The sequence below is a fragment of the Sciurus carolinensis genome, chromosome 12, assembly GCF_902686445.1.
Source record: "Sciurus carolinensis chromosome 12, mSciCar1.2, whole genome shotgun sequence".
Classification (NCBI taxonomy): Eukaryota; Metazoa; Chordata; class Mammalia; order Rodentia; family Sciuridae; genus Sciurus; species Sciurus carolinensis.
The window spans coordinates 101,300,172-101,326,882 of record NC_062224.1 but is presented as its reverse complement, the minus strand read 5'-3'; the positions used below and the strand labels follow the sequence as shown (position 1 = coordinate 101,326,882).

Sequence of the window (26,711 nt, the reverse complement as noted above, 5' to 3'; positions counted from 1 at the left end):
GCCCTGAATCTGTGGCTGTTTCAAGGAGCATATCGGATCACTTCCACAGAGAGTACTGAAACTTCAGTACAGTTTCAGAAATCCAGGAACATTCCCATTTTGCAGCTGTGGGAGCCATCTGCTCATCTGCTTTCCTTTAGGGAGCAGAATGGGATTCTTTCAGAGTAAATGAAGCTCTCCAAATAAAAGATGAAAACACTACAGGAGAAAGGTAATTACTCAAGGAGTAGAAACATCCCAGGCTAATAATGTTTCTGTGGGCTCTTCTCATTAAGGAAACAAATCTGGTTAGTAGAAAGAGCTACCATTGGGTCTGCGTTATAACAAAGATCCCCAAACAGGGGAACACAAAAATGGTAGTCAGGGGGAAAGAAAGTTGCAAGAGATGAGTAAATTATTTACATGTAAAACTAAAAGAAGCTTAGGCTGGAAATTTCACTTGAGTTGAAATTTTTCATTTTATTTAATTTTAACATGTACATGATCATGTTAGGAAAACTATTTGATTTTTATTTTGCTAGTAAATTAAATAGTAAAAAACCCAACCTCAAACAACAAAAAGTGCATTAACTTCCCTTTATCCCTTATATAATTCATTTATATATTTATATTAGGCATTACATATATCCAAATAAACTATATATAATGTGGCCAAGCCTTTTAAATGAGGACTTTTTTTAAGTAAAATATTTTATTTCCCAGATAAGATTGAAGGTTGCTTTCAAGTTTCCATTTAATGTAACAAAATACAAATATTTTATATTCATAATATTATAATAAAAATAAGTATTTTAGTTATTAAAGGAATGGATTTATGAATGAACAAACTGGATACGGGTGAAAACACCACTCCTCCTTGCCTGTAACATTCTCTCTCTCTCTCTCTCTCTCTCTCCCCCCCACACTTCCTTCCTCCTTCCTACTCTACTAGTATCTCCTGTAGCCTTCCTGGCACTTGCCCTTCCTGATTCTTCTGGCCCCTAGGATCTTTTCAGGCTTAATTTCCTTCACTATCTATCCTCCGGAATTCCATGGTTTATCCTTTAATACCACAGTCAAGAATGACTTGGATTTTCTTACCACTCATTATCTTTCTTCAAAATCTTCCCAACCAATTATAGCCCTGGATCAACCCATCTGTCCATTTTTCTGGCTCCTTCTTGCAGGCTTCCCAGGCAAATGGAAAATCGGGCAAAGCTATGCACTGATTCCACTACCAACAAATGAGCCCCACCTCAGCTGGACCTCACCACTCAGCAAACCTTTCTCATGACTAATGGCTGACCAGTCCACTTTTCAAAGAAGTTATTACATCTTCATACGTATCACAAACCCTGGTCTCCACCCTCGCTTTGTTCTCAGAAGAACCCTCTTCAAAGGAAATACAGGTATTAAAAATGGCCTTTCTCTCCTACCAGTTCCAGGTTCATCTCATCACCTACACTTTCCTTCCTTCTCAAAAGGAAAACATACTAATATTCCTCCAAACTCACCCTTTCAATTACCTCCTTTTTCCTGGATCATCATTATCTCCTTCTCTTCTGGTTTTTTTTTTTTTTTTGCGGTGCTGGGGATCAAACCCAGGGCCTTGTGCTTGCAAGGCAAGCACTCTACCAACTGAGCTATCTCCCCAGCCCTCTCCTCTGGTTTTTACCCACAAAGTTGCTCAAACTCTAAAGAAAGAGAAACACTTATCTCGTTCCAGGCACTTCAGACTTGCTCCCCTATCAGTTAACAGACTCACCATCACCCAGGTGCCTACAGCAAACGTCTAAGAATTTTCCTTTACTCTCCTCCATTTGGTGCCACAATCAACAAACCATGCCCATTTGACCTTGGAAATATGTCTCAAATGCAGCTTTGCTACCATTCACTCTTCCTGGAGCCCACAGACTCAGGCAAACTCCTGTGGATCTTTAAAATCAACTGATCATCTACTCTGAAGCTTCTCCTGACTTCCCTTCACGCACCCCCTCAGTCATAATTAATTGCTCCCTTTCTATGTTTACATAGGCCTTTACCTGAACAGCACCCCCGCCAAAACTTGGCCCATTTCTACACTGTAGGATAGTGATATAGTCACATGCCCTTTTCCTCCAGTACAACAGCTCATTGAATGATTATTACTCATCTTTGTCCCCAAGAGCCTTGAGGTCAGTACCAGTACATAGTAGACTTCCATAATATTTGATATAAGCAAATATTAGCTTATATCAAGTGCATTTTTCCTGCATACCCTCCCAAACTCCTCCACCGTGGGACTCAAAAGGAAAGCAAATGGAAAATGAATTTGCCACACAAAGAGAACACTTATACCAATGTTTACACTTATGAATGTACACCTCTGAAATTCTTTGGAAAACTCCATTCCAAACCTGTTTCTTATATACTGTGAGTTTATCTTCTCTTCATTAGAGGACCAGAAAGATTTCAAATAAATAATAATGTGTCAGGAAGACTCATCCTAAAAGAATAAGTTTAAAAATACGGAGATTTAGAATGAGACAAATTGGAAAAAAGATGATCGGTAACTTAAGTGTTTTAACATCTGGTACCAAACGGGACTGTCCTGACCTGGAGGTAAACCAAGCAGACCTGCTTCCTGCAGCCTGGGACTCAGGAGGGCAGCTCCCACAGGGAGCATTTGAGTCCTCTTCTCCAAATCCCCTCTGAAGCTCACTACCCCGAGAGAAAAGGATCAAAACTACACATTTCCCAAGAAAGCTTTGAGATGAAAATTTAGATAAGATAGTGCTTATGTGGCACAAACAAACAAACAAAAACAACCTTGGTTGATTTAATCTAACTCAGTGTGCAAAGAAAAGAATTAAGTTTAAACTGTCTGAATATCAGACATTATTTCTTACTAGGAAAAAAAAAGACTCAAATTTACTTTGGAAAAAAACTTTAAAAGAAAAACCATTCAGAAGAAAAGAAGTGAGCTACCTTTCCATTTGTTTTGCTATTTTCCATGAGCGGCTTCTGTCTACCTGTGGGTGATGGTAGCCAGTGGAGGATACCCCAGGGGGTGATTCAGTAGCCACCCTTAGTGATAAGTGTAAAGTGCATGCAAATGCACAATGCCTTCTCTCAGTCACCTGTTCCTTGATAACTCCATGTAAGCAAGTAAACACATAGAACAAACACTAATAACCAACTACTCCCCCACATCCAATTTTTTTAATCACACATACTCAAAAACAATCTCCAGGTGGAAGGAAATTCCCTTACAAGGGAAAAAGATGAAAAGCTTTGTTTCACTCTATTATCCAGGGATAGAAAGCAAAAAAATAGATCTTAGTTGTTAAATAAGACCTGCCAACCAAAGTCAGGGAAATGAATGGACAGGAAATGAGGCAAACTTTAAAAAGGAAGAGATTTTGAGACTTAAACTCAAGGGCATTGAGGAATAGGAAACCCACAAGATGTGTAAAAATGGAAAATCAAGGCTCATTTTAAGAAAGAAACTCAGAGCCTGTGACTGGATTATTACAAAGACATGAAATACATCCATTAGTCTTTTATGGCTATGTGAGGAGACTTTAAGAAAATAAACAAGAGAGACCACAAAGACAGAAGGTGTATTATGTGTAAAATCTTTTCAACATTTACCATCAAGTGTATGCAAACCATCAAATAATAAACTAAGAGAAACATCTTAAATAGGGAATAAGATCATCTCTTTTTTGATTATACAATTACCTTTGAATATTTGAAATTCAACAGACTGATCATATAGATACTGTAATTATAAAATTTAGTAATTTGCTGCTTTAAAGTTATAAAGTTGAAGCAAATAAAAGTTTTCTCCCACAAAAAATAAATGTGTTTCTAGATTTCATTATGTGTAATACAGCATAAGAAAGTAGTAAGATTAGGAAAGTAAAGTATGGTGTATTTTAAACTGAGGAACAATTAAAAGGATATCTGTGGGCTGGGCTTGTGGCTTAGTGGCAAAGCACTTGCCTAGCATGTGTGATGCACTGGGTTAGATTCTTAGCACCGCATATAAATAAATAAAAAATAAAGGTTCATTGACAGCTGAAAAAAAAAAGTATTAAAAAAAGGATATTTGTAAAAAAAAAAAAATCAAACGTAAAACAAAAAAAAACCATAGACTTGCATAAAGATCACAAATAAATAAAAGAAAAAAACAGCTGTGCAGAGAAAGAAGATTGGAAGGAAATACATCAAAATGATAACAATGATTGTCTCATAGATGAATTATTTTCTTTCTATTTTTATAGAGGGATATGCCTTGCAGACATAGCTTACTTTTAAATGGGTATAAAAGGAATTTTCTCCAAGGAAAGAGTACAAAGTAATAACCTTCTTAGAAAGCATACAATATTTGCCCAAACCAAACTACTCCAAATCATTAACTTAGTACTTAAAAATCAGGGAAAATCGGTGGCCTATTAACTGCCAGGCATGGTATAGTCAATCTAATCATTTCAATGGTAATCCTCAAAATAGCATCAATTCTGCCATCATTTTTGAGACCAGAGAGTTGAAATAAGCAATTGATTTAGCTAAACTATGACTCTTACTATGATTATTTGAAGCTTGAAGTCTCAATTTTAAAGAACCAATAATGGTCCAATAATACCAGCATGGGTTCATCTGTTTCTCTTCTCATTTTTGCTTTCATTTTACAATTTTTAAACATGATCCTTTTGAAATATATAAGATCTTCATTATATGCACCTAATTAGGGCAAATTAATTCATGGGAGTTAAAGGAACTACCCTCCCTGCTACTTGACCCTCACTGATAATACCTTCTGTATCCTTCTTATTTTTATGGGATGCATGTCAAGTTACAAGTACAGAAACTGAATCGTTTTCTTAAACTTGGCTTTGGATGACAACAATAATCTCTCTTCCCATCTATTACGTTGGTGTCATAGTTTGTCCATAGAAACTCCCTTCCCTAGAATGCCATCCAGTCCTCTGCTAAGTCCCAAACCACTTTTTTTTGTCAGTCCTACTGAAGTACAATTTATACCAAAAAAAAAAACTCACCAATTTTAAGAGTATAATTCAATGATTTGTAACAAATGTTTATAATTGTACAAACATCACATGATCACAATATGAAATATTTTTTCACACCAGAAAATTCAGATTGAAAAAAAAAAAAAAACCTAATTCAGGCCATCTAAACTTACTTTTATTCTTATTTAAATATTTTGTACCCTCGAATAACAGGATTTTAAGTGCTTCTAAACAGTGTTTTCCTTTGACTTACTAAGTGATATTTTGTAAGTCTGATTTTCTAAAAGTGTGCAAGAAAGGTCTATGACACTTATTTTTTGTAAATAGCACTTCCTGGGCTTTTTTCTTTGAAGAAGAAAGGAGGAGGAGGAGGAGGAGGAGGAGGAGGAGGAAAGAAGAAGAAGAAGAAATGTAAGTTTTAAAACACTTCATTTTTTAAAAAATAAAATTCATTTGTATAAGAATATCCCTCTGAAATCTTTTTCTCCATCAAATGAATTATACATTTAAATGTGAAAATTTTTTTTCAAACTTAATATAACAATAAAACAAGAATTGGCTAATTGTTTCAGCTCCACTAATGTGTAGTCAAAATTTTAGAGGATACCTGGTAGATCACAAAATGATAACAGAAAGATTTGCATAACTTTTATTAAACATGGTGCTTAGGATTGTAAGTCTTACATTTCGACATCTAACCAGCACCCAGCAGACTAGAACAGAAACAATCCTCCTAAGATAGTATAGAAGTAAGACCAAAGGCACAAATTAAGAACTCTTCCAGGCCCAGAGAACTCCCAAAGGATCAGTCCCTCCCTGCTATCCTGCTCACACGCAATGACCTTGCCTGCCAGGAACAAAAGCCAAGGATGTTCACCTTCCAGGGAGTCTCTTTCAGACTCTTCAGGACTATCTAGTCTGCTGAGCTTTGCTTTATCCTCTTTCAAAGCTTCCTTCTCAGTATTTCTTTTACCAGTAAGCAACTAGAAGAAAATGGATAGGGTAAAACTCAAATCTATTCATTTTGCAAATGAGCAATGAAGTAAGTCTTCAGAGATTAGCTCTAGGCACACTGCTGAGAGGAAAGTTTGAAATCTGCTCAGTTCAGAGTGAAGGCTGCCAAAACACAGACAGATATATCTATCAACCTGCCGCCTGGAAGAGAAGGAAAACGACAGTTTGATTTCTTTTGGCAGTTTTCCCACATCTCAGTTTGTAGGCACACTCTGTAGTACAGGGATGCCTGAAATGAGCAAGCTCAAAATGGTAAGAATGAAACCGGCTAAAGGAGAGGAAGCGGTGTGGTTCCAATATGAAAATGCATGATTTATGAAATGTGGACCATCGAGGAGTAAACAGACAAGAAAATCGCGAAATCATCCATTAAACAAACTCCTAACTGATCCATGTAACAGGTGAAAGGAAGCAAAAACCAATGCATCAATGGTGCCTCCTAATGCACCACTTAGGAGAAACAGGGTTTAAGGGCATGAACGCTCAGGGTACCAGCCTCCCTTCTGGCACAGCCCTTTGGTAAGATGAATGCAGTCACCAAACATAATTATGGTTAGAGGACATGTGTGAGTGTACATCAGGAAACCAGAGCCACAAAGGGTTGTGCTATAGTTCAACCAATCGAGTCTTTGAAAAACGGAGCAAACGCTTCAGCAGAGGTAGAGGGGCCCCTGACATTCTAAAGTCAGTGCATTCCATTGTTTATAAAACGCATATTTCATTCCCATTTTAACATCTATAAATTGGGAGTGTGTTTTATAATCAATGCAGTCTTACAACTGCCTTCTACCAGTTGTTATCAGGACATAGATGCATGTGCACAAAACTTGGTCATAGATGTTGGTATTGCTGGCACTTTAACTGAGCTTTGTTTAATTGTGTTCAATCAATTGCCAGTTTACATGTCTTTTAAAAATTACACCAATTCAAACTTGACACAAAAAATTATTGTGTAAATAGAAAGACACGAAAATGGATAAATTCAATATTAGTGAAAAAAATATTTGTCTTTGGAAGAATTCCACCAGTCATTATTTTACTGCAAAGTAACAATAGTTTTGTGGTATCTGAACAATAGATAAACAAAGCTGAGTTGCACTTGGCTACAGAGATATGTGCAAAAGATTGTCTATCTCATGACAAGCAATACAGAAGAGCAGGCCAAAGTGTCAAATATCTCAGAACAGATGCAAGAAATGTCAAAGCAATGAGAAGCTGGCATGACCGATTCATGTGCAGTACAGGACAATCATGAAACATAATTGACAACACTTTATTCTTAATGGGACACAAAATAGTGGTGCACTTACAACTAAGGTCAGGTTCAAGTCAATGAAATGCCACAGTCAATTTTGTCTTTAGCGCCCTCTCCAAGGTTCTCCTTTCAGATATTTCCATATACCCCCAACTATTTCTGCACAACAGGGTTATCTTGCACAAAATTGAAACGTAACATCTAATTGTGAAATGAGTCATGGAAAAGGTAACACAGTGTCTGTGTAGAATATTAAAGATAGAAAATCTAAGACAGAAGCCGCCTGCCCTGAGGATCCACCGGTCTGGCTTCTCTTCAATGCCACATCTTCCACAAAGCCCTTTTGAATCCTCTTGACCTCCTGTGATCTCTCCTTCCTTTGAATCCCCTTCTCAGGTATTTTAGAACCTCTGGCCAATTCCCTATGAACCAGGGATAGTGCTAGATACTTTCAAGTACACTTATACCATTTAATCCACACACCTTCCAAAGTAGGGTCCCCCTAGACTCACTGGGTATATTAAAAAAACTAATCATCATAAATTCACATTCATGGCAAATGTCCCAACTGGAACCATAATTTAGGCCCACTGACTTTGTATCTGAAGCTCTTGCCATCAACAGAAACACTCACTTCATCTCATTACTGGTGTGGTTATCTTACCTTTGCTCTTTACAATGAACTTTTAAAACAAGACCTGGATTTTTGTGTCTGACATGCAGTTTGATCACTCGCTATAGACTGTCTGGTTTAGAGCAGGTACTCAAAGTGTGTTTAGTTAGAAAGTCGTGTTCCAGGTATTCCGTTCCCATGGCGATTGAGAACGCTGCAGACATGGAATCCGAGGACCAGCAGGCCTCCCGAGCATTGTGAGAGGCGGAGGCGAATTGAACTCTTATTGGAAACTGGGATGAGAACAGCGAAGGATCTTCAGAATGTATCTGGATATATCATGGGTTCCAAAAAGAGGCAATAATCGATGGAACTGATTTGAGACTGGAAGATCTGAAGCCAGCAACATGAGAGAAATGATTACAAGGAAAAAACGTAGAAAAGGGAATACAAACTTGCAAGAATTCAGTCTGGCTTGATCAAGTTGTGGTCATAATTTTGGGTAGGTACCTGGCAAAAGAGAGCCCAACCGGATAAATTTCAAAATCCAATGACACCAACTGAGGTGTTTTTGTGTTTTTTTTTTTTTTAAACTTTGACCTGGGATCCAGGATGGAAAATACACCTCCTCCAGGAAATTATGTGTTGAGAGAGAACTCCACGTGGTCCTGGTGGTAGAAGGTCACATAATAAAGAAAGAGCTATAGTCTCAGGTGAAAGGAGTAACAGAACTTCAGAGATGGAAAGAGACAAAGCTATCATCTAATTCTACCTATTCTTACCATGATGCAAAAATAGGGGAAAGCTAAGAACCTACTTTAAGTTTTTCATTTAAGCTAAACTAAAAGTAACATGAGCTTGCCCTCTCAGAACCAACCTCATCTGAATACAGCTGTGTTTCCAGATGGGGAAAGTCATACACTGTTCACTTGAGAAAATGCATCTGTGCCGGGCCTGCCCTGTGGTGGATGCTGGACGCAGGATCCTGAGAGAGGGAACATCAGGAGAGCTCACTCACTCCAGGAGTATAGTTTTCGAGGCAGACTCTTTCTGTCTGATTCCCAGGAGAATGAAAGGAGACAGTGTCCCAAGAGAAAGGAGGATGACACAGAGCCAGTCAAGAAGAGCTCCCTGTTCCTTGGGCTCCATATTTTTCATTTAAGTTGGGCAACCCTAAACCAAAATTCTTTTTTTTTTTTTTTTTTTTTTTTGCAGTACTGGGGATGGAACTCAGGGCCTTGTGCTTGCAAGGCAAGCACTCTATCAACTGAGGTATCTCCCCAGCCCCCCAAAATTCTGAAGTCCTTCAAAATGCAAAACTTTTTGAGCACCAACATGGCACTACAAATAAAAAATTCTATTCATTTCATGCACAAAATAATTTTTTAAAAATACTGTGTAAAATTACCTTTAGGCTATATGTATAAGGTATATATGAAACATAAACAAATTTTGTGGTTAGCTTTGGGTCTAAAGTTCCAAAATATCTTATTATGTATCTGCAAATATTTCAATGTTTAAAGAAAAGCTGAAATCCTAAATACTTCTGGTCCCAAGCATTTTGGATAAGGGACACTCAACCTGTACTCCCATATTGCCACCTCTCGGTATATATGTTTGTTTCCTGTGGATGCTAACACCAATTTGGTTGCTTAAAGTAACAAAAATGTATTCTCTCATAGATCTAGAGGCCAATAGTCTAAACCAGTATTACTGGGATGAGATCAAGGTGTCGACAGCCTGACCAACCTCTGGAGGGCCACACTCCCTCCAGAAGTGCTAGGGAGAATCCATTCCTGTCCTCTTCCTTCTTTGGTGGCTGCGGGCACTCCTTGGCTTATGGCCACGTTTCTCCATAGTGCCTTAGTCTTCACACTGCATTCTCTATCGAGTGAGTGAGAGAGAAAGAGAGAGAGAGAGTGTGTGTGTGTGTGTGTGTGTGTGTCTAACTGCCCTCTCTTTCTCCTATGAAGACCCATGTGATTGTATTTAACAGCCTCATCTCAAGATGTTTATCTTAATCATATCTGCAAAAACACTTTTCCAAATAAGGTAACATTTCCAGGTTCCGTGGGTTAGGACCATCCTTGGGAAACATTCTTCAGCCTAATGCACTTTGTTAAAAAAATTTATCTCCACTATTAATATATCTAATAATTAATATATTAGTATCTCATATGGATCCAAGACTTCTCCATCCTTTTCCTAATCCTTCTATGCTTCTTTCCTCTTTACATAGGAATATTTCTTTATAGGTAATTAATTAAAATTTCATCTGAGAAAGCAACATATATTCTAATATTCTAATTATTCTAATATTCTAAAATGTTCTAATAAAATGATCATTAGGTATTCATTCCTAACTTCTCTTTGTAACTGATTTTGTGTGTGTGTGTGTGTGTGTGTGTGTGTGTGTGTGTGGTGCTGGGGATTGAACCCAGGTTCTTGTGCATGCAAGGCAGGCACTCTACCAACTGAGCTATCTCCCCAGCCCTGTAACTGATCTTTAAATCCTTCCTACAGTGGTTTTAGAGGTCACACACCTTCTATTATACCAAGTTGCAGTATTCACAGAAAGGTGGGGTTTCTATTTTGTTTGTTTATTGTTTGATTCACATGTTACCACTCTCATGGGCAAGATCTCTACTAATTCCTGAAGATACCAAAATGAAAGGTAGAGCTGATACCCTCAATGTGTGCAGCATAAATGGAGGACTGCAAACACAAAGACAAACGTCATGATAAGAAGAAATATGGGTGCTGGGGGAAGCTAAAGCAACTGAACAACGTGAACTGGATTCAAATCCCAGCTTACCACTTACTTTCCTACAGTGTGAGCTTTGGGAAATTATTTTAGTTCTTTGAGCTTCAGTTTTCTTTCCTGTTTGTAGTGTGAAGATAAAGATGGCCCACTCTAAACAGGCGGTTGTGGGAACAAAATAGCATAATCGATGTTCAGCACGTGGGACATTACAGTGCAAGAAGCTCTGAGGTTGCCGGAGAAGTTGGGGAAGATTGACATACCTAAGACCTGAACTGCACTTGGCAGGCAGGTAGAGGTGTGTCGGGCCAGTCCAGACAAAGGTTGAAAGCATGAGGTGACTGGAAAGAAGGACAGAAGATGGGACCAGAGAGGTGAGCAGGACTTGGTTGCGGAGAGCCATTGGAAACATTGTAATGGGGAAGTCACATGCTCAGATTTATACAGACGCGTCAAGGATGGTTTGGAGATCACCGCAAATGAGCATCAGGGAGATCAGTTACAATTTGGTGCAACAATCCTGGCAAAAGTTCCTAAAAGCATGAAGTGGGCATTACCATGGAAATGAGTAAGAGAAGAGGCATATTAGAGGACTTTAAAATTTGGAATTTACTATTTGGTGGTGAGCTGTCTGTGGCTGTTCATGGAGAAGTAAAAGATAAGGACAACTCCAAGTTTCTCAAGTTATATCTGCACACGTTCAAAGCAACTAAGAGAATCAGCCTGCCGACCTTTCTCTTTCTTCCTTTTCTCTCTCTGTCTCTTTCTCTCTCTTGTTCTCTGTGTGTTTCCTTTCCTTCAGATCAAATCCTTCCTTGTGAATCTAAAAAGAAATTCAAACTAGGACATCAATACAAGTATGCTGGACATATTCTTCAGATTTAAAGTGGTTGTTTCGATCTCATGGAGCCACTACACAAAGTATTTTTAGATCCTGTTAAGCTTTACTTTCTGAACATGTAATGATTGTGAAGGGGTTCAAAGCTAAAGCATATTTCTCACTCATAAGAAATTATACAGTTCTCAGAGGACTTAGATGCCAAATATATACAAAATTTTAAAGGTAGGATTTTAGGGTTTACCACAGTAATCATGACCAATATCCCATGGCCAGAGGAGAAGCTGCATGTTTAAAAGCCAGCTCAGCAGCTAAATCAAGTTACATTATCAAATACCCATTTGCTAATTTACTCCTGAAGCAAATTGATTACCATTCCATCTGGGAAGGATTATGGATTATTTTTACTTACTTTTCTGATTTTGCTTGTCTTGCCCTGATTAACACCATTCAACATTCGATTAATGTGTGTCGAGTTGTTATCCTATGCAACGGTACTAGATGCCACAGAATTGTAAGGGAGAACACGGTGCAGGGTGAGACCCAGCACGTTAGTACAGGGCAGAAGGCACTGGGCACCAGGTAAGTGCCATGGACACGGCTGTCAGAGCCCCAGGGACAGCTGTACTCTCAGGGCAAAATAACCAAAGGCAGAGACCAGGGCAGAAGGAATCTCAGGCAGAGAGAACCACAGGAGCAAGAACACAGAGGGTGGTGACAAGGCCAAGCCTTTTCCCCTTTTCTTACTGTTCCCAGTACAGCAGTCCCTTTTGGCACAGGCTCCTTTGCCTAAATAACTTCCTTCCTTCCTTCTTCTGTGGATCTCAATTCAAAGGTTGCTTCCTCTAGGAAGCCTTCTCTGACCTTTTTAGGAAAATTTAAAGTTTCCTTTTGGGAATTCCCAAAGCCTCTTCTTAATGCATCTTTTAAATGCATCTGCCACTTAATATTTAAGAGTGATTGCCAGGTTTTAAGTCCCCATATTGCCACTTGTCACCTGAAGTGCTTGGGACAAATTATTTAACTTTTCTCTACTTTGTTTTCTTCATCTAACAAATGGGATACTGGTACCTCCAGGGCTGGCTAGGATGACAAGGTGTAAGTTACATCAAGGGCTTAGCACCGTGTCCACCAAGCTCAGTGCTCAGGAAGAACCAGCCACGGTCATTATTACACACTCAGGACTCTGTCTCCACTCTAGATCGTACACCTCCGGTGGACAGGGATAAATACCATTCATCTCGGTATCTCCAGACTCTAGCACAGCACTTGCAAATTTCAGTAGCCAACGTGTGGTTCTGGAAGTTTCTCTGAGAAGGTCTTCAGGAGAAAATATTCAGTGAGGGGATGGTAATTCAGAATTTGAGCTCAAGAGAAAACCATCCACCAGGATGTATACAATTGAGAGTTGTCACATTAGTGACGTCAAGAGATAGAATGGTAAGAAGAAGGGAGAAAGGAAGCCTCAGGCCTAGAATAATCTCAAAATTCCCTATCTGGAAAAGAAAGAAAAGACAGGAATGGTGGGAAAGGGAGATTGGCCAGGTTGGTAAGGGAGAAACAAAACTGTAGGTCAGCCTCAATCATGGAAACCACAGGAAGTAACCGATTCAAATAAAAATGGTGGTCTCAATAGTGGCAAATGTCACAGACAAGGAGAGGGATGACTGAGAAAAATACATTTCATGAAAAGAGGCCACCACTGATCTGAAAGCACTTTTTGTGGACAAGTGAAGGTGGAGGTGGGAATACAGGGTGGTAAGGAGGAAGGATAAAAGTAATGAATATAAAATTTTAATCTTGAAAAGGCTTGGTGGTTAAAGAAAAGTTGGGAAAGGATGGTACTCATGAGGGTAATGACTCCAAAGACCAAGGGAAAGGGTGTTTAGCTGGGAGGGTGAAGACGGTGACGTGGACATGGGTGAGATGGGTTAGACTTAAGCCTTTTCTCCAAAACAAGAAAACAGTGAGGAGGTCACATCTCCAGACACTGAGCTAGAGGGAGTGAATGAAGAGGCTGGGTCCTGGGCCAACCTGGGGTTATGGAGAGACACTCCAAGCCTGAAAGAGGGCAGTGTGGTTATTCAGAGACCATGCTGGTGAGAGAACCTACAGCCATAGCCCTAGTGACTGGCACCATCAGAACTGTGGCTGGACCACAGAGGACAAATAAATCTCCACACCCTCTGCCAGGAGCTGGCTTTGGAGAAATGAGCGATCATGAATGGCAGCAAAGAAGCGTGATAGTGAATAAATCTCCCCAAATGAACTTAGCAGGCCCCTCCATGACCTGAAAGTTTGAAATTTCTCAAATTGTATAAAACCACTGACTTCTCTCACACTGCTGAGGGGGAAGTGGATTGAAAATATAAGAAAGAAAGCAATTTATGACTTTTTGCTCTTAAATGCTTTTCTGGGGAAAACACAGTGGTAATAGGTGGTACCCTAAGTAGTGTAAATTAGCACCCCCTAATTTATTTTGGTAGGAGTAGGGAAAGAACTACTGTTGTCCTAAAACCTTGTCAGAAGAATATGATTCCACATTAACTTACTAATAAAGCAGATATTGAGCAAGAAAGTTAAGCAAAGCACTTATATAATCATTTTTTTCTTTTCTCATGAGTTTTGTCAGTAAAAATGCTCACACATGTTTAGGACTCTCAGTTAATGGACATGTGGTTCCTGTAAAAATATGAGGAGGCCTTTTTTTTTTTTTAACATCTGAACGGAAAAGATACAGTGGGCTCATCAACACTTTGTCACACACTCTGCAGGAGAGGGGTTCACAGCTGGGCCTCCTTCACCTCTCAGCTGGCTGCAGGGCCAGCATGCTGCAAATACAGAGCCAACAGAAAAGGCATCGGACACCCTGCACTCTCTCCTTGCTGTCCCATGCTCTTCTTGTCCATGCTGTGGGAAATTTTTATCTACATTTCATCAACTCTTGTTATCACCTGCAGTAATACCCAAACCTCACTCAGAGATCTGATACGCAGAAGGAGGAAAGAGAGAGAGGAGAATGTGAAGAAAGGAGAAAAGAAATTGCAGTACCCAAACTCAAGTCAGTTGGGGCTATTTAGCATTCCTTTCCCTCTCAACTCCAATAAGTTTTATTCTAAGTTAGGAAAGTTAAATACCTAAAATGTCAACACTTTTATTTAGAGATTCTGGGAGAGATTCCATGAATCTCCCAAATTCAGATCCCTGGGGGAGTGGGAAGGGGAACTCAGCACATGATCTTACTATTGCTTTACCCAGGTTGCTTACATCAATTACCAGTGCTTCCCTGAGTTCATGTTAAATGACATCACAGATGGGTGCCTGTTGTCATGTTCCTGCAACATGCCCAGAGGGGTTAAGCAATAGAGCAGGTGCTCAGAGGTGACAGAGACCACACTTGCCCTAATTAGTTACAAATTCTTCTACCACTCATACTGAAGCTCTCTAACCTCCTATATCAGATTGAATCCTCCCAGTTCTCTTTAAGAAACACACAAAGTATTAGCCTCATTGAGAACTGTGTCTCTATCATGCTAAGTGAAATAAGCCAATCCCCCAAAACCAAAGGCCGAATGTCCTCTCTGATACTCAGATACAGACTCACAATAGGTGGCGGATGGGAGAGGAGGTTCACTGGATTGGGGAGGCAGAATGGGAACGGGAAGAACAGTAGAATAAATCGGGCATAACTTTCCTATGTTCATATATCAACACACAACCAGTGAAACTCCACATCATGTGCAACCACAAGAATGGGAAGTTATGCCTCATATATGTATGATAGGTCAAAATATACTCTACTGTCACATGTAACTAAAAAGAACAATTTTTTTTTTAAAAAGAGTACAAACCAAAAAAAAAAAAAAAAAAAAAGAATTGTGTCTGTAGGACTGAGAAAGGCATACAATACTACAGATAAAGAGAGTTGTGTCTGTCATTGAAGTTTTTGAGGTCATACAGGGTCAACGTGTCAGCTACGCCAACAGAGAAGTGCAGAGGGCAAGGTGTCTCCCACAAGAAGGAGGGTCACAGTTCCCAGGAGAAAAGGGAAGTCTTAAACTATAGGGAAGTATATGGAGACAGTGTAACACAGGTGATGACAAAATCGAGGGTCGACCTTGCCTCAACTTCCCCTCACTCAGAGCTCAACAACAAAGACTATATTAAGATATTGCATAGACTCAGAACAAGGCCTACAGTTTGCAAAAACAAATTAAGGGGCTAGGACATAGCTCAGTGGTAGAATGCTTGCCTGGCGTCCTGAGTTTGAGGAAAACACACACAATAAGTGGAACAATTTAAAATTTGCTGAGTCCCTGAGTTATTTATTCAAATGCACACAAATTACTGAGCTGTAGAAAAATTTCTGAGGGAACTAACAGAGTTGGTCATGAAAGCTATGTAGGCGAAGAAATACAATAATAAACGATCAGAAAAAGAACATAATAAATATGGTATCTTTCCACTTCCTGCATGAAAGTGATGCCTTTCTTGCGTCCATTTAGTTATTTCCAACTTAAAAGAGGAGGTACATTTTGCAGATTATAAAATACAAAAACAATTTAGCACAGCAGAGAGAACACAAATGAAATCGACAGAAGCCTTGAATTTCATCATCTGTTTGAAAAAAATCTTGACCAACATATTTAAGAGCCAGACTTGTGCAGTAGCAATGTGCCAAGAGCCGTCCCTCCTGGACACTGTCTGCAGAGACGTCTGACTGGTGGCCCACACCCAGCACCCAGGACGACTGGTGAGAGCATCTCTCAGACTCAAACCTACCTGCACGGACACTTCAGCCAGCGCCTCTCGCTTGTCAGGTCAAGGATGAGAGGCACCCCCGTGTGACTTGAAAAATCAACCCAGACAGGACAGAAGTCACACAAAAAGATAAGAACACCAATGAGAATATAAACAATGTGTTTCGCTTATTTTGGAGCAAAAGTGATACCTCTTTTTGTAAATTAAAGTATAGAGAAAAATGGTTAAGTTTTGGGGTCATGGGACCCTTTAGTAGCCTGCTGAAAGCTTTGAAGACAGAAAATAAAAATTATGTAGACACAAAATTCGGTCACTTCAAATTCCCTGATGCCAGGTCAGGACACTTTGATTCAGATGTCTGTGAAGTGTCCTTCTGAAGCTAACAAGCCTCACATTCTCATTTATAAAAGAAGATCAGGGGTCTGGGGTTGTGGCTCAGTGGTAGAGCACTTGCCTAGCATGTGTGAGGCCCTGGGTTTGATTCTCTGCACCACATTAAAAAAAAAAAAATCAATAAAGATATTGTGTCCGTTTACAGCTAAAATTACTTTAAAAAAAAATTAAAAAGAAGATCATGGGGACTGGGGTTGTGGCTCAGTGGTACAGTGCTTGCCTGGCATGTGTGAGGCACTGGGTTCCATCCTCAGCACCACATAAAAATAAATAAATGAAATAAAGGTATTGTGTCCATCTACCACAAAAAAATTTTTTAAACAAAAAAGATCAGACCGTGAGAGGTGGCACCTGCCTAAATCCCAGCACCTCAGGAGGCTAAGGCAGGAGGATCTCGAGTTCAAAGCCAGACTCAGCAATTTAGCAAGACCCTGTCTCTAAGTAAAATACAAAACAGGGCTGGGGATGTGGCTCAGTGGTCGAGTGCCCCTGAGTTCAATCCCCAGTACATGGAAAGCCTGCACGAGCCCTCAATTTTTTAAATGATGACTCCTACAGTGTTTCAGTTTTACAAAAACGAAAAGCATTTTGCGGGTGTATGGTGGTAAGGACGGCACAACACTATGGATCTCTTTAGTATCACTAAACTCTACACTTAAAAGTGTCCGGATGGTAAATTTTATGCTACATGTATTTTAGCATAATAAAAAATTGGAAAATATTCAAAAAAAACAAAAATGGTGACTCCTGCAGGGTTGGGTGGTGCACAACTATAATCCCAGGGACTGGAAAGACTGAGGCCGGAAGATTGCAAGTTCCAAGTTAGCCTCAGCAACTTGGTGAGACCCTGTCTCAAAATAAAACATAAAATTTCTATTTTCATGATAGAAGCAATGAGGTTATATTGGAAGTTCAGGTTAATGGAGTTAGAACATGTTCATGCTGAATGATACAGGGGAAAAAAAATAGCCGTTTTGTTTAGAAGTTGACAGATCTTGCTACTTCAATATTTGCGACGTGCTAAGGAAATATAGTGTAGCAAGTTAACACCAATAACTCAGCAACTGCAAATTGTTGTTCAAAAATGACTCTAAAATCTTTGCTTTTATAGTTAGTGGGATCTTATATGAGTTAATTAACTTAAAAATATGTGTTAAATGCCAAATTTTCTCACACACTATCCTAGACACAGTGGGTGACACAATCCAAAGTGGGGGGTGGGGACTCAGAATGTTAAGTTTATCACAAAAAAGAGGTGGGGTGAGTAGGACACTCTTCCAAAAGGATAGAGAAAAGTCATGTATGCATTAGCCCCTGACATGTTGTAGGCAACAGCTACATAGCAACCTGTATGGACATTGCTGATTGTCATCTCTGTGTACATAGAGCATCGAAGAATCACCTCCAAAAGATATCCAAGTATCACTAGTATAAGGAAACCTGCCACTGCCCTGGAAGAGAAGGGAAGGGGTACTCACCACTTCTTACTGGGGTGATGAGAGACTCTGTACAGACAAGAGATGACCAGTCAAACTTGCTGTCCATGTTTCTGGTGAGTGGTTCTGGAATGGAATAGTCTACTGAGACAGAATAAGTCACTAATCCCCAATTCAGTCCTCAGGTGCTTGGACAGATTTTCATGGAAGTGTCCATACTGCTGGAAGGCAAAGGGAGAATCGCTGGCACCTAAAAAGTCACTGTCTGGAAACTAAAAGACCCAGAGACACATGGGGGTCTTGTAGCCTCTTCCTCTCAAGGATCAGGACTTTGGAAAAGGAATACTAGGTGGGCTATGACGAGGTGAGTAAGGAATCGGATGGGCTTTGGGGAGTACATCTCACCAGAACAGGGAGGAGTCTTGGAGACCACGAGGTGGTATTTAAATAGAATATGTAGAAGGGAAGAAAGCAGATTAAAACCACGAAGCCAGTTACCATAGAAGTCTACCGTCATGCCGTGGGAAAAAGAATAATGCAGACAGAGCCATGAGACTCCTATACTTTTTTGGGAAAAGTTCCCAACATGATACTCTCAAGAGTCTCATAACTGTATGGGACCAGCACTGAGCATGGGAACTTGTGAGAAAGAGGACAGATTCGATCTCATCATAATTGCTGGAATTCGGGTGTACTCCAAAGAAATATCAGCAAGGAAGAGAGGTGAAGAAGTATCACCACTCACCTGCGTGAAAACCCATGAACCTAGGAGGTAAGGACAATGAAAGAGCATTCGAATGAGGATTGAAAAAGAGGGGAAAAAATCATACTGTTGATGACACAGATATTACCAGACTCTCCGGCCAAATGGAAGAAATGGATGATGTGTTCCTAACTCAGTTTACAATGCTGGCACGAGGATGAAATGGTCGTGATGGGAAACTTCCACTACATTCGATTAGAGACTAAACGAAAAGCAGACTGTCTGGCAAGTTAGTGCTTGGACAGAATGACAACTTTCTCTATAGAAAGAGGATGTCGCCAGGAGAACTGCTACTTGGAAAGGTACCAGCTAGTGAAGTGAAACAGTGAAGCTTGGATGAAGTGCTTCGGGCAGAAGCACTCTCAGCTCCCTCCACTCGACTGGTTTCCACTGTCTTCGTGGAAACATATTGCCGAGGCCCGGGGAGCCAGGACTCCAGTTCTGTGGACTATGCTCTGGTATCTGCACTACCTGTCAAATTGTGTGCCCACCCATCAGTTGTGTTTCCTCTCAATCTATTCATGCCAGATGCCCTGGACCTGATAAATCAATAATTTATAGTAAATATTATAGAAGCTGACTAAATGTTAATGTAAAAAGAAGAGCTGTTAACTTAGTTGAAGATTCTAGAATGTTTTCTTAGCTACTAAAAGAACTGCTGCTAATTTAGATATAGGCAAGACAGTTGTAAAGGTCACTCGAAAACTTAAAAACTGTGAAGATAGAGATCTCGAAGGAATCTCCAGCAAGATTTCTTTAAAAGGTGTTGCCCAACTTTTACAAAATTCAAATCATGGATAATGAAACAACGCAGGACTCAAATAAATTCTCTTAAAAAGATCTTAGCCCATGCCAAAAGATTGGTGAGTGGCATGTATGTTTCCTTAATATATTTTACATTAAAATAAAATTTTCGAAGGCTGGGTGTAGCTCAGTGGTAGAGTGTGTTCTTAGCATGCACAAGGACCTGGATGAATGTCATACACACACACACAGATTAGACACTTGGCCGGGGCATAGATCACTGGTAGAGTGCATGCTTGTGACCCGTGCAAAGTCCTGGGCCAAAACAGAGAGGGGAAAAAATCAAATATTCAAAGAAGACATATCTTCTACGATTTGGAACTTTAACTATCTTTTTGATTAATTGTCCAACTCCATTCCAACAGCAACAGGTAGAATGTTCCTACTCTGATAGCCAAGGTAGGCAGCGGCTGAAAATGCAATGAAGGGTTGGGCTTGTGGCTCCAGCACCGTGTATAAATAAATGAATAAAATTAAGGTCTATCAACATCTAAAAAAATTTTTTTTAAAAAGAAAATACAGTGATAAATCCTGGGCTTGAGAAAGGCCAATTTCAAAAGGCTCAGCAAAAATAGCATAATGACTGTGGCAAGAGACTCTGAAAGAATCAAGTGCACCCGTCTGTGAACAGTCTGCAGTTCTGTCTGCACAACCCCAGACGGTGATTCCACCAAGGAAGAAGTAAGAGAGCCACTCCGTAATTCTAATGTTACCTCTGATTTCAAAAAGACTGATGAAAAAGAGAGACGGGCTCCTCAAGAGCCGAGTATAGAGTGCTGGGGTTCTCCAAAAACAGTGTCGGCCAGGTGGAGACCTACGAGGTATAAGAACCAACGGGAGGAACCCCAGGAAGAGGTAAGTCAGTGACAGGAGGCTGGAGTAACAAGGCGAAGGGACCTCTGTCTTACTATTAACCTTTGTTCTTGTCTTCTCTTCTGAGAATAACACTTTTAAGACTGAATAAACTAAATATTGCTGCAGAAAAAGGAAGTTCGAGACTGGCAAAGAGATGTAAAGAGGGCAATGGACTGCGGAGTACAGTACAGAGGTTCCTCAAAAACCTAAAAGTAGAACAACGTGGGATCCAGCTGTCCCACTCCTGGGTGTCACCAAATATAAGGGAAACCTGCATGCCCATGCTTACCATTCTCAATAGCCAAGCCATGGAATCAGCCCACGTGTCCATCAACAGGAGAACAGATAAAGAAATATGGTACATATACACAGTGGAGTATATTCAGCCATAAAGAATGAAATCCCGGCCAGGCGTGGGGGTCACGCCTGTAATCCCAGCAGCTCAGGAGGCTAAGGCAGGAGGATCGAGGTTGGAAGCAACTTAGCGAGGCAGTAAGCAACCTAGTGAGACCCTGCCTCAAAATAAAAAATAAAAAGGGCTGGGGATGCGGCTCAAGGGTTAAGTGTCCCTGAGTTCAATCCCTGGTACACACACACACACGCGCACACACACACACACACAAGGGATGAAATCCTGTCATTTGCAACAGTATGTATGGAACTGGAGGATATTATGTTAAGTGAAATGAGTCAGACACAAAAACACAAGTACCACATGTTCTCTCTAAAATGTGGAGGAAAAAATTAAAAGTGTCCACCTGAAAGTAGAATAGAAATTCCTAGAGACTGGGAAGAGTGTCAGTGGGCAGGGGGTGGGGAAGAAGGGTGGTCAGATGAGATCAATGCACACAGTATACATGTATGGAAACATCCCATGGAAACCCATTTATATGTACAATTACCATGTATTAATTAAAATAAAGTGGGCAATTGGGTGCTATAAAATAACTACAATCCAGTGTGCTGAGAAAATTTACAGATAAGATTGCTCAGCATTGCCCACAGGGAGAGGTGCTGGAAGAGATCTGATTCTCAAAAAGAGAAAAGAAGAGGAATGTTTAAGACTTTGAGCTTAATTTCAACACCAGGAAAGATTATGGAGTTGACATTAATGGATGGCCTGCAATTTCATGATTTAAACTAATCAACCCTAGGTAGTATCTCTTTCTAAATTAACAGTTGTTATCAAATTTTTTGGAGAAATAATAGAGACATTTATTTTCTAAAGCAGGATCAAAACCAGAATGACTGCTAATGGGGGTGTAGGAACATTCTTCTTATTTTTATAAAAAGGAATCTGGCACAACAGGAAGCAAAATTGCCTAAAAAAGCAGTATAGAGTTGAAAACAAAGAAATGCATTGTGTCTTCTCCTTGCTCTCTCTTGGATCACATGACACATAGTCAAAGCCCGTGATATCTCTATGAAGTGCGGCAGCTCTTGGACCCAGAAGAGTGAAGGAAAATTAAGTCGCCAAAATGCATTCATGACAGAGAACAGGGCTATGAAAGCTGAGAGATGCAATGAGAAGAGTCTGGATTCAGATGTTCAAGTTCAAATATCGCATTATTCCACTTACAGAAGGCGCCCAGCACAGGCAGAGTCAGAGATGGAAAGTAAAAGAGACGTTACTCGGGTTGGGACATGAGGAATAGGCAGTCGTTATTTAACAGGTTCAGCGTTTACATACGGTTTGCTGTGGTCTGAGAGTGTCCCTCAAAGGTTCATGTGCTGGAAGCTTGGTCCCCAGTCTGGCAGCATCAAGAGTGGTGGAACATTTAAAGATGAGGCCCCGTGTGAGGAATCCAGTGACTGGGGTACCATCCTCAGGAGGGATTCATTAGTTCTCCAGGGGCTCCGTTAGCTTCCACTAGAGTGGGCTGTTCTAAGAGTGAGCCTGACCCCTGAGTGTCCCAGGCTTCCTGTCTCATTGCATGATCTCTTCTGCATGTGCTCTCGCCCTTGTGACGTTCACCCTGAGACCCTCACCAGAGGTCAAACATGGATCTTGAACTTTCAGACTCCAAAACTGTGAGCTAAATAAACCCCTTTTATTTTTTCTTCATACATCGCTAGCCTTTGGTATGTTATTATAGCAACAGAAAATGGGCAACGACAAAAATTATGAAAAAGTTTTGGGGGACAGATAGTGGTGATGGTTATATAGTAGTCATGAATGCATTCAATGCCACTGAATTGCGTACATATAGATGGTTGAAGCATAAATATTATGTCACATGTATTTTACCACAACTTGTGGCAAAGCGGGGAGAGTCTGGCTGTGACCAGAGATTAGACAGACCTGGATTTGAATTCCAGATTCTTGTCATTTGAGTTTTCTTCCTAAACAGACAGGAGTCCTGGTGCTAATCAGCAGCCAGAGATCAGGAAGAACTGGCTGATCCTGGGCAAGAAAGGGTGGCAGAGGACTTGGCACAGGAGTTAAGTGCCAACGAAGAGGCAGAGGTGGAACTAGGAAGAATTCCACCCTGGCATAACTCACTAACAAAATAACTGTCCAAATATGGATTGGTTGGCTTGAGGAGATAGTGAGTTTCCTATTACTGGAAGTATTGAAAGCTGCTCACCTGCTTGGTAAGAGCATTCAAGCATGAGATGACCTTTAATGACCTTTAAATTCCCTTCCAAAAGGGCAGGCAGGTGATGTTTATTCCTTTACCATAATCCCCTTGAACTATGAGACATTCAGAAATCTCCCCAAATAATGGTGAAGTGGAAAAATAAAGGATATGAAAAAATAACTCTCAGATGATTTAGTTATTCCACCTACTCTTGAATAAGCAGAGTCAGGAGATTCAAGAATATGTAATAAAAAGAAAAGAATCCTTATGTATAAGAGCAGTCAAATACAACAGTCATTGTTATATAATTTATAGAATTTGTTTTCAAGAGTCCTTCAGGTATAGATGGCACCTAGGAAGACCTAATTCAAGTACAATTCTGTCTGTAAGAGGTCTAGAGTCAATTCACGCCTGTTCAGAGGAAATGTGTATTCATCTCTTCATCCATTCAACAAACAAAGATTGATGAGAGGTAACGTGGAATAAAGAAACGGTAGAAAAATGAATGAGATAAAATTTCTGCTACCGAGAGCTCAGACTAGTTACTGTGTACCAAGGTTTGATATTCAGTGTGCTGATACATTATGCATCTATTATGCCTTTTTTAAAACACTATAATTTTAAAAACTGTTCATACTCTAACCAAGAAATAATCCTAGGAGAATAATCAGAGAAGTATATAAATATTTAGGTATTAAGATGCTCAATAAAATATTATTTATAATTATAAAAATTTGAAAATGACAGTTGGTAGAGTGCTTGCCTTGGAAGCACAAGGCCCTGGGTTCAATCCCCAGCACCACAAAAAAAAAAAAAAATTTGAAAATGATCTAAATGCCCAACAAAAGAGGAATAGCTAAATAAATCATAGACTATACAAAAGCTAGTATCCTCCACAGCCAATAAAACAATCTTCGGAAGAATATTTAGTGATAAAGGACTTACCACTATTTAGTGATAAGGGAATATTTAGTGATATAATGTGAAGTAGCAGTATATAGGTAAATTTGTTTTTTATGTGCATTAACAAATTTATGTGAAATATTGAGAGAGAGAGAGAAAGAAACAGAGAAACAGGTAGAGAAAGAGAGAAGAGAAAGGAAATAAATTATCAGTGGATTGAGGGATTATGAATATTTCACTTTTTTCTTGATATTTTCCTTCATGTTTCAAGTAGTAATTTATAGGTAGAATTATGACTTAAAATCTTTAAATAAAAGTGATGGTTTTTAATATTTTGCCCCTAATTTTGTTTTAAAATCCCTTAGATTTACTAACTTCCTGAGTTTGTAATTTGCCTGGTTTCTTTTCTTTAAAATTATTGTTCAAAGAAGTGGCTTATAGTAATAAAAAAAATCTTTCGTTGACTCCCTATGAATAGAACACCGTACATGCATGGCTGAATCCTCACAACTAAATGTAAATTAGTTGCTAGTACCCCATTATACATATGAAGGAACTGAAGCTCAGTAACTAACTTGTGTAAGGTTACCCAAATAGGACCCAAATACGGGCTGCTATGAATCCTTGGTTCACTCTTTCCACTGAATCACATAGCCACCCATGTGTCCCCTCCATTGGTCCAACCAACTATAAGTTTTAAAAAGGATAAGAGGTGACACAGAGCAGGTCCCTCTGAACACAGAATTGTGAATCTCGTGAGAATAAGATCTTGTGTTCCTTCAGACTATGAAAGCTAAACCAGGAAAATGCTAACACAAGTATGAACTTCACATATTCAAATGAAAAAAAAAAATCACAGGTCTGAATGAAGGTTATTCGGAAACTGAGGATAATCATTATCTACAGGGTTTGGATTCCTGCTCTGCCACAGACCAGCCACAGACCAGACTCCTGAATCACCGTCAATAGCCACCACCATCTCACCCCAATTAGAATGGCAATTATCAAGAATACAAGCAACAACAGGTGTTGGCGAGGATGTGGGGAGAAAGGTACACTCATACATTGCTGGTGGGGCTGCAAATTAGTGCAGCCATTCTGGAAAGCAGTGTGGAGACTCCTTAGAAAACTTGGAATGGAACCACCATTTGACCCAGCTATCCCACTCCTTGGCCTATACCCAAAGGACTTAAAATCAGCATATTACAGAGATACAGCCACATCAATGTTCATAGCTGCTCAGTTCACAATAGCCAGATTGTGGAACCAACCTAGATGTCCTTCAATTGATGAATGGATAAAGAAACTGTGGTATATATATATACAATGGAATATTACTCAGTCATAAAGAATGATAAAATTATGGCATTTGCAGGCAAATGGATGAAACTGGAGAATATCATGCTAAGTGAGATAAGCCAATCTCAAAAAACCAAAGGACGAATGATATCGCTAATAAGTGGATGATGACACATAATGGGGGGTGGGAGGGGTTAGTGTTAGGGTTAGAGTTAGGGTTATGGAGGGGGGCAAGAATGGAGGAAGGAAGGACTGTATAGAGGGAAAAGAGGGGTGGGAGGGGTGAGGGGAAGGGAAAAAATAACAGAATGAATCAAACAACATTACCCTATGTAAATTTATGATTACACAAATGGTATGCCTTTACCCCATGTACAAACAGAGAAATAACATGTATCCCATTTGTTTACAATAATAAAAAAAATGAAAAAAAAAAAAATAGCCACCACCATCACTACCATCATCTTTGTTGAGTGGAGACCAAGAAAGAAGTAATAAACAGAAATTTCAATCAACTCTTTATTTAAAAACAACTCTATCAAGATAATTTTTATCTGCTTTTATCTCCAAAATAGTAAAACAAAAAGAAAGAAAAAAACAAAACAAAACAAAAAGGTAAGAACCACCCCCACCCCAATCCAAGTAAATGCACCAGCCCTATTAATTTAGAAGAAGCTGATCTCCAGACATAATAGAATCAGTCTCTATTATCTTGACAGGGAACAAGGAATCTGAACTGGCTGGTGAGAAAGTGTCTGCCTTTTTTTCCAGGTCATCCAGGATTGTGTAGCTCAGTGAGATCAAATTTTTAAAAGATAACTGAATGATGAGAAAGAGTTAATGTAATTTATTCCCCAGTGTAATTTACTCCACATTCATAGGCAGACCGGCCCAGACGAACTGCCTTTTCACTCCATCATTCTCCAGATATGTAACAGGGGCCATTAAGCTAGGTAAAAAGATGAATTGCTGGAGATGATTATGCATGCCTTCAGCAGCCCATGAAATGTACCCAGGAACAATAAAAATATCTGATGACCTGTCAGGGAGATGCTTATGCAAATGAGGATATCATGATTATACTTCTGCTTGTTCATCTAAAGGCTATCATGAAATATAGACGGAAGAACTTCACTTGCTCAGTAGCATCACAAATAAGAAGCTGGTTTCAGATTAGGATATGTTAGAAATGAAAATTCACGGCCAAATGCCTTATTCAGCTATAAAAGAAGACAATAATGGACACAGATCAGCATCCAAGCTTATTTCCTTTAGAAACAATAATTTTATCAGATGACAGTTCTTACTGTTCTCTTGAATTATAGTATTTGGTGCTGAAAATTATTCGCAATCCTCACAAGTTAAAATAGATCATAAATATGTGTCTTCATCATCTTTCTGCGCTTAAAGAGCAAATGATATTTCTGACCTGAAACT

At 39.6% G+C, this 26,711-nt stretch overlaps 1 protein-coding gene across 2 annotated transcripts in view; it reads right to left on the bottom strand.

The window, feature by feature from the left end:
- The window catches only part of Niban1 (niban apoptosis regulator 1), a 137,503-nt gene that overhangs the window by 94,393 nt on the left and 16,399 nt on the right, over positions 1-26,711 (bottom strand). The window contains exon 1 of one of the 2 annotated variants that reach the window (XM_047521383.1): positions 1,081-1,102. The exons of the other annotated variant lie outside the window; for it this stretch is intronic. Coding sequence (XP_047377339.1) covers positions 1,081-1,087 — 7 coding nt within the window. The 5' untranslated portion in view covers positions 1,088-1,102. Of the gene's footprint in view, positions 1-1,080; positions 1,103-26,711 lie in introns of those variants that run through there. 2 annotated transcript variants of the gene reach the window in all.